Source organism: Priapulus caudatus, unplaced genomic scaffold, assembly GCF_000485595.1.
Source record: "Priapulus caudatus unplaced genomic scaffold, Priapulus_caudatus-5.0.1 Scaffold155, whole genome shotgun sequence".
NCBI lineage: Eukaryota > Metazoa > Priapulida > Priapulimorpha > Priapulimorphida > Priapulidae > Priapulus > Priapulus caudatus.
In genome coordinates, this window is record NW_014577216.1 from 140814 (window position 1) to 149143 (window position 8330).

Consider the following 8330-nt stretch of genomic DNA (forward strand, 5'->3'; position numbering starts at 1 on the left):
TGCTGATGAATCGAATTTGATTCGATGCGTTGAATCGTAATTGATTCGATGCGTGAATCGAATGAATTCGATTGGCGTCGAATCGAATGATGCATCGAATCATTCGATCTCGCGCATCGAATCATTCGATTCACGCATCGAATGATTGCATCGAATGATTCGATGCGTTGAATCGAATGATTCGATGCATGAATCGAATGATTCGATTGCGTGAACTCCGAATGAATTCGAATGCGTGATCCAATGCATCGATGCGTGAAATCGAATATGCATCGAATCATTCGATTCGCGCATCGGAATCATTCGATATTCACGATCGAATCATTCGATTCACGGCATTCGAATGACTGGCATTCGAATGATTCGATGCGTGAACGATGATTCGATGCGTGAATCGAGATGATTCGATGCATTCATTCGATTCACGCATCGAATCATTCGATTCACGCATCGAATCATTCGATTCCACGCATCGAATGATGCAATCGTATGATTCGATCGTGATGCGAATGATTCGAATGCTCGTGATCGAATGATTCGATGCGTGAATCGAATTGATTCGATGGCTGTGGAATCGATATGATTCCGATGCGTGAAAATCGACATATGATGCATCGAATATTCGATTCACGCATCGAATGATTCGCATTCACGCATCGAATGAATGATCGAATTTCATTCGCATTCCACGCATCGATGGCAAATTTTGATCGAATTGATTGAAAACAGATACACAGCCATAGAGAAGAGAGATGCGAGCAATAGCCCGGTGAGGGAGGAGAAAAAGAAAAAGAGCGTGAGAGAAAGGCAAGAGATGCAGAGCGCCACTCCGCGCGCGAGATGACAGAGAGAGCTGAGCGAGAGAGAGAGACACACACACACAAGAAGAGAGAGAGAGAGAGCAGAGATGGAGAGATGCAGAAGAGAGAGATACCGAACGAGAGAGCAGAGAGAGAGAGATAGAGAGTAGGAACAGACACGAGAACGATAGGGGGGGAGGGGGATTAACAACAACAACAACAACAACAACAACAACAACAACAATCGCCACCGCCGCTAGCTCCACGCCCCGCCCCCGTCACCATCATTATCATCATCACTAGCAGCAGTACACTGCAGCCGAGTCAATCAGATTCGAGTGCTTTGCCCGTAAATGCCATAGAGCATGAATCTGTAGTAATTTAACATAAATAAAGTGTATGTTGTGTATGCGACGAAACAGTGTGAGTATTTTTAATTAATTTCTGTTCGATGCTTATCCAGGCCTGCTGCCTTTGGACGCCTTCTACGGTTATACAACACCTACACGCTTGTGTGGGATGGCTTCGAATATATTCCGCTATATCTAAATATTTTATGTTTGAAATATCGTAAGAGTTAATTATTCAGGCGAACCCATCAAAGGTCAATTCCGAAATTGTTTATCTGCAGTAATGAGTTTTATAGCAGGTGGCTCGCATATCTCTCGTTATATCGCTCATCATCATCAGCAGCAGCAGCAGCATCATCATCATCGTCATCATCATCATCATCATCATCATCATCATCATCATCTTCATCATCATAATAATAATCACCATCACCATTCATCATTAGTGCTGATATACTCGCATGAATTCTTAAGGGGAGCGCGATCTCTCATCATTAAATTAACAACAACTAACCACTAAAAACTAAAGACTATAAACAACAACAACAACTACGAAACCATATACACATTTTCAAAACAAAATACCGTAGTCGTTTTTTCTCACAGTTGTGTTCGACACGGACGACTGAAATATCGCGCTCTTCGTTGTTGACACAAATCCTCGCGGACTTTGAACGATGTAAAGTTTACCTTGTTTTTCTAAACAGCAAAATAGCGCGAAGACGCGAATATTGATTAAATTGACGTGCATGCGTCATGACCCTGTTGCAGTTACAGTGATCCCTGACGTCCCTGGCATGACGTCACAGATTGATTCACGACTACTAATGGTGGCAGTCTGTGCTAAACGCACAATTAACCTTCGTTTGAATCGCAGTATAGTGCATGCCTTCAATAAACACACGTCGCCCGACAACGCATGCGCATTATAGTATGCGCACATGAGTAGTAGGTCCCCATGATCACGCTAGAACCTATATTATGCCATGCGAAACGATAGGTTTGGGGGGCCGGGGGCCAATCCGCGAATCACCTATGTGCGCCTGGGCATTAATATCCATACGTAGCACCGACAGTTGCGGTGTTACTCCCACGGATTCGTTCGCCACACTCTTGCATTCGACACCCAATGCTGGTTTTGCCGCCAACGATCACGAACGAGCGCAATTATTCACGCAGTTAAAAATAGCATGATTGTCCTCATGCTCGGCCGCAGATGTGCTGCATAGACCTTATATTTACAGCTAATAATACACTGTTATTAATTTTTTTTAAATTTACGCTCTTGTATATATATAATATATATATATTTATTTATATATACTATATATATATAATGTGTGTGTGTGTGTGTGTGTGTGCTGCGTGCTGCGTGCGTGCGTGCGTGCGTGCGTGCGTGCGTTGCGTGCGTGCGTGCGTGCGTGCGCGGCGTGCGTGCCAGAAATATCCTCTCCCTATTGAGCCGACGCATACTTATCCAGCTGACACGAGCACGTGCATTTATAGGATGTGTGTATAATAGTACTTATAATGCTGAAGAACTCGCTTGTCTGCAGAAAGTGGTTTTGGTTGCTATTAGTGTTTGTGTTTCTATTGTGCCATTACGCACGCACTTCTCTAAATACTTCGGTTACCTGTGGATAATAAATGCGCGTACACGCACGCACGCACGTACGTTCACACGCACACACGCAGACACAAAATCACACACGCACAGACGCACACTCGCGCACGCGCGCACGCGCGTCTGTTGCGTAAATGTATGCGCACACGATATATTAGCAAACGTTACGTAATGGCGCACGCTGTGTGGGGGAGTATGATGAAGTAATATGCCATCTAAGTACATATAACGTGCTCTATAGGCTAATCACGCGCACTAAGTACACGCACGCGCCCTTTCACCAAAGCAGCTCCCGTTGCGGGGGTGGCTTGGTGAAGCAGCTGGCATCGGAACATTGTGGGAATGGTATTAGAGACAGCGAAAATTAAGCGGCGGTCAATAAAAGAATAGGGAGGACCGTGAATGAAGAAGGGCGGGAGAGAAGAATGCGAAATGATATTGATGGGACTGTAACGAAAATTGTTGAAAAAACACGCGAGATGATGTAAATATTAGGGATGTTTATAAACCCCGCGATATTGGTCGTTCATGAAAGAATTATAGAATAAATAGTAGGTAAAATCCGCCTTTATAGTAATCTCACGACGTCAATATAATTCAGGGGTTACTTTTTTTACCCGAAATCTTGCAATCCACCATCAGCTATAACCGAAATTAATAGCAAACGGTTAATTCTCTGTTTGTCTTCGCAAACATGATATTTTGTTTGGCAGGCTAATTCATGATACAAATTTTCATCAATATGCAATTGAATAACTTATTAGTAGAAATGCTGAAGAGGCTCAAGTTCTTTGTTATAATCATGTCAATTATAGATTAATCTATATCGTACTTACAAACTGTCGTTGGAAGAATAATTGTTCGGTAAATGTCGGCGCATCCTTTCGCGTCATTTTGACTTACTCGTGCTATCACGGTGTAGGCTTACGTGTAGAATTCTCGTCACTAAATATATTGATCATTCACGCGTTGACACTTAGCCTTCCGTGGCCTCCTGTTGAATTATCTCTCACACTCACTACATACGCACTGCGAGCTCCCAGTGAAACGCTGCTTCTGCGTTTGTGAATAGTAAAACCCGCACGGGTAATTGTAGAGCTGGCGCGCAACTTGCGGCAGTAGATCGATGCCGTGACATCATTGCTCACGTGACCGCCACAGCGGCGTATACGATACGCGGACGAACAATTTCTAGGTTCATTGTTGACACAAAATTTCATGACAGGCTTTTCCGACGACAGGTGTTGTACTTGGTTATATGGGTTCATAATTTTTCTTCTCGCATAAAGAGACTCACATGAAACGAAATAATAAGCATCGTGTGAGTTTGATGTTGATATTTGATTTATCTATTTTGGTTATTAGATTTATGGATTTCGTTTATTGGATTTACTGTGACAAAAAGCTTTAATTAATTTGCATATCGCAACTATTATTAATAAGTGCAGAAATGATATCATTGTAGCCTACCTTAAATTATAAAACCATAATTGGTATATACCCTTATTATAGTATTGATTCGAGTTACTATTGTTGATTCTATATATTTTTTTAACAATTATCTGCAATACGCTAAGGTATACAAAATATACAAACCGTGCATTGCAGTCTCATAAATCATTATTATATTATATTTTATAATTATTATATTATATATAAATAATACATAAATATATTACATAATATCTTTTTAACATATTATGATATTATGGTACTAGAGTATACCTTATATTATAAAATGAAATATATGAATCTACATGAGATCCAACTTGACGATGACGATGACGTTGACACTGCCCGTGACGTCACGTTAATATGGCTGCCCCCATGAAATCATTGAGGTTTTGCAGACTTTCACAATTTAGTTTGTTTAGAAGCTATTACGTGAACACTGTGGACCGATTTTACACATTTAAGAAAATTAATGTTAGTGATAGCCCGCAGCGGCATTTCAGCACAAATGAAGTCCAGGAGACGGTTAAAAGTGAGGAAGAACTGAGTGAGATCGAAGAAAAACGAAACATTTCTGGTTTGAACGACCGATTACGCTCACGACTGGACCATGCCAAGAAAATGCCATCCTTTCTTTATCGATGGCAAGTACTTCCTGGACGCAGGACTAGGAAATACTACAGGAAATTATACGCATCATTTGGGCGCGATTCTGGCCTAAATCCTGCTATTGGATGGCCTACAAGTAAAGAGTTAGATGGGATGATTGAACATGAAAAAGAATGGGAACCGACCCTTCAGGAACGCCTTAATACAATTAAACAGGCAAAAGAAGAAGAAGAAGCTCTTTATATGAAAAGGTATACTACTATTATTGCAAGTAACTTCCGGTAATGTTTTAGTCTTTTAGATTCTGCACGCAATTAACCTATCTAATAAACTACACCACTTGTTGACCTCCAACATACTAAATTTCCTGCAGAAGTGTCAGTGACAGGTCTTTAATGTTTAAGTAAAATAGTGGTGTAAAAAAAGATTAACTGAGCATTTTTATCCACTAACTTCATACCTATGCAAAAATTGCAGAGAGTTTTCTGCATCATCTTGCCAGATGTGACTTCAGGAGACCTGATCTACACTGTTAGCTCAAAAACAATTGTTTGCCAAAATCTATCTTCCATTTGTGCATAGGTGTGAAGTTAGAGTGTAAAAATACTAAGTTCAAACGTTTTTACTCAACTATTTTACTCTACGATAAAAACACTTCCATTTCTGCAGGAAATGTGGTATAGGTGAAATATGGAGGTGGCATAGTTTCTTAGGTAGGCAGTGTGCAAGATATAACACATTACCCTTTACTTCTAGTAAACTAGGTAACCATGGTCAGAAATTCCTGCAAATTATAATAATAAATCTATGCAATACATTGGTAATAAAGTTGTTATGTAACGGTGTTCCCAGATTTTTGACAAGCATATGTGTCACTTAAACTGAAATATATCAATGAAGCAAATAGGAGGGCCTAAATCTAACTGTAACCTTTACTCATGTGCTGCTGATGGGGAGTTGTTGTAAGGTGCATACATACCCTTTGAATTTTTATATGAATATATAATTTATATGTTTTCTACTTTACAATGCTCATCCTTGTACATCTATCTATTAAAGTGATTACGTCACCGTCAACAATGAAATAAAAAAATAAAAAATCACAAAATAATTTACAAGTAATTCTGTTCATTTTTTATGGTATAATTGCTGCATTATACTTCTTATTTTACTATATTGTTTTATGTGAACATACACCCATGACGCATACATAGCCCATAGCAAGCAATTAATGTCAGGAACACTAATATCAAATCGTCCATGTTTTTTGGATTTTTAACTAGTTGAGAAACAATCTTATCAGGTAAGAATTTGACGATACGTTTAGTCCCGTTAGTTCTTACTTTTAATGTAAAAAAATGGCAGCAAAATGTTTACAAATTTTACCGTAGAAAATTCGTGAAGTAATCAATTTAACGTCACACTTCCTTATTTTATGTTATTTCAGGGAAGCAATGGTGAAAGAAAACTTGGCAAAGATGGAAGGATGGAAGCACGATTATCTGCACCAGCAACAGCAAAAAGAGACAGCAGTTCGACTTGCTGCGGAGAAGAAACAGAGGCTTATGGACGAGGTGCAGGAGGAATTTGGCATGAAGCTAGACCCAAGAGATGAAAGATTCAAGGTTTGTATTAATAAGTTTTAAAGAACACGAGTGTATACTATTGAGTAATTAAAATCTCTACTCATAATTAAAATGAAAATCTCTACACCAAACTCATAAATTGTGGCATGGTAAACATAGTTACGCTGTGATTTCGATGCTTTCATTGTTTGTATCATTGTTCGGATTAAAGTGATTACGTCACCGTAAATAGTAAAAGTTAAAAAAATATTTCTACTTTTTCACAAATTGTAAGTAATTCTATTTACTTACTATTTCCTATTTTACTATATTGTTCGATGTAAACATACACTCGTGACTCATACCTAGCCCATAGAAAACAATTATTGTCAGGATCATAATATCAAATCGTCCAGTTTTTTGGATTTTTAACTAGTTGAGAAACAATCTTATCAGGTAAGAATTTGACGATACATTTAGTCCCAATAGTACTTACTTTTTTTAAATGTAAAAACATGCCGACAAATATTTTTAAAACATACACTATAGAAAATTCGTGAAGTAGTGGTGCGTTATGAACGTTCCACGAGATGGCGGCGTACTGTTTAATGTTCCTCAGATTCAAGATGGACCAGCTCCCATCATTGCGTAGTAAGCCAACAACTATTTGCAAGACAGAATAGGTAAGCCTCATTCATTTAGCCTCGTCAAGCCTAGCAGGCTGTCAATTGGCAATGAGAGCTGCCACCTGCAACCAATAACGGCAGGCAAAAAACTGCCCCAGCATCCACTGCAGGGATACCGTTACATGTAACATACGACATCAACAGAATGACATAGAAAATTATACGATTTAATGGAACATACCCCTTCTTTTAACGCAAATTTAGCTCTTTGAAATTTCACTGTCGACCATTGTAGCTCATACATCGCAGGCATGTAAGAATTCTACTAAGGCAGAACCCAGGCAGTCAAATTCTTTTCTAAGCCAGACCACGTCCAACAAATCCAAGTTTAACCGCCTCCTCTGATGGGTCAAAGGTTATCCGACACTTACTTCGTCGCCATGTCCCTTCAGACAGCGGACATTTCATCGGTCCTTATCAATAAACCATCAAGAAATGCATAGGTCACCGCTGAAACAAAAAGTTTTTCAGTCCTCCGGGTCAGACCAATGTTCCTCAGAAAATTTCTCAAAATCTGCCCGTGCTCCACTGACGCTTTGACCTCGTGACCTCCCAAATTTCGGGCGACGTGACTGCTTTTCCTGACCATCGATCTATAGCACGACTATCACGATCCTAGGCGAGCGAGGTCCGTTTAGATTTGTGCCGGCAATTCTGCATTTCCTGCCCTATCTCTTAAGTTAAGAGTGAACTGTTCCGCCCCCCCCCCCCCCCACCCCCCCCCCCCCCCCCCCCCCCCTTCTTTTTACACCTCTTGACCTTGCCTTTGCACCCCCAGCTTCCGACATCCGCAACTCGTTTTGACGTCCCCCCCACAACGACTTGAAATATCGTGACCCAGTACGTCCGAGCCGTTAAGACTATGTGTCCCAACTGTTGACGTGACGGCACGAACGCGGACCGGACGACCGGACGACCGGACGGTACCCGGCACGGCACGATCATGCGATCTATTCAAGCTGATCTGACTATGTCAGATTAGCTAACAACCAATACATTCATACAAAGACCGTATCGGCATTTGTTCTCTTGTTTTTAAAGGTTTTGCAGACGCTTGCCACGATTCCTCCCGCGCTCTTGCGTTACAGTGTGACGTAATTGTCTTGTTGCTGGGCAGAATAAATTCAATGACACGTAATCTTTTTTTCATCAAATTTTTATCTGTGGGTTCAGCCCATTCACTAATATGCATAAATTATGTGATCGTCCAATAAATGCTGTAGTGAATTTGAATCTTTGCTATG

The 8330-nt window shown here is 40.3% G+C and overlaps 2 protein-coding genes across 2 annotated transcripts in view; one reads left to right on the top strand and one right to left on the bottom strand.

Annotated features, from left to right (window-relative positions):
* LOC106806339 overlaps nt 1-3821 on the bottom strand; it is a 22802-nt gene extending 18981 nt beyond the window's left edge. The window contains exon 1 of the mRNA XM_014808245.1: nt 3611-3821. The gene's annotated coding sequence lies outside the window, so the exon portion shown is untranslated. The remainder of the gene's footprint in view (nt 1-3610) is intronic.
* Nucleotides 3822-4583: 762 nt separating this feature from the next.
* LOC106806335 (growth arrest and DNA damage-inducible proteins-interacting protein 1-like) overlaps nt 4584-8330 on the top strand; it is a 4818-nt gene continuing 1071 nt past the window's right edge. Inside the window, exons 1-2 of the mRNA XM_014808241.1 lie at nt 4584-5086; nt 6283-6460. Of these exons, the coding sequence (XP_014663727.1) occupies nt 4590-5086; nt 6283-6460 (675 nt within the window). The 5' untranslated portion in view covers nt 4584-4589. The remainder of the gene's footprint in view (nt 5087-6282; nt 6461-8330) is intronic.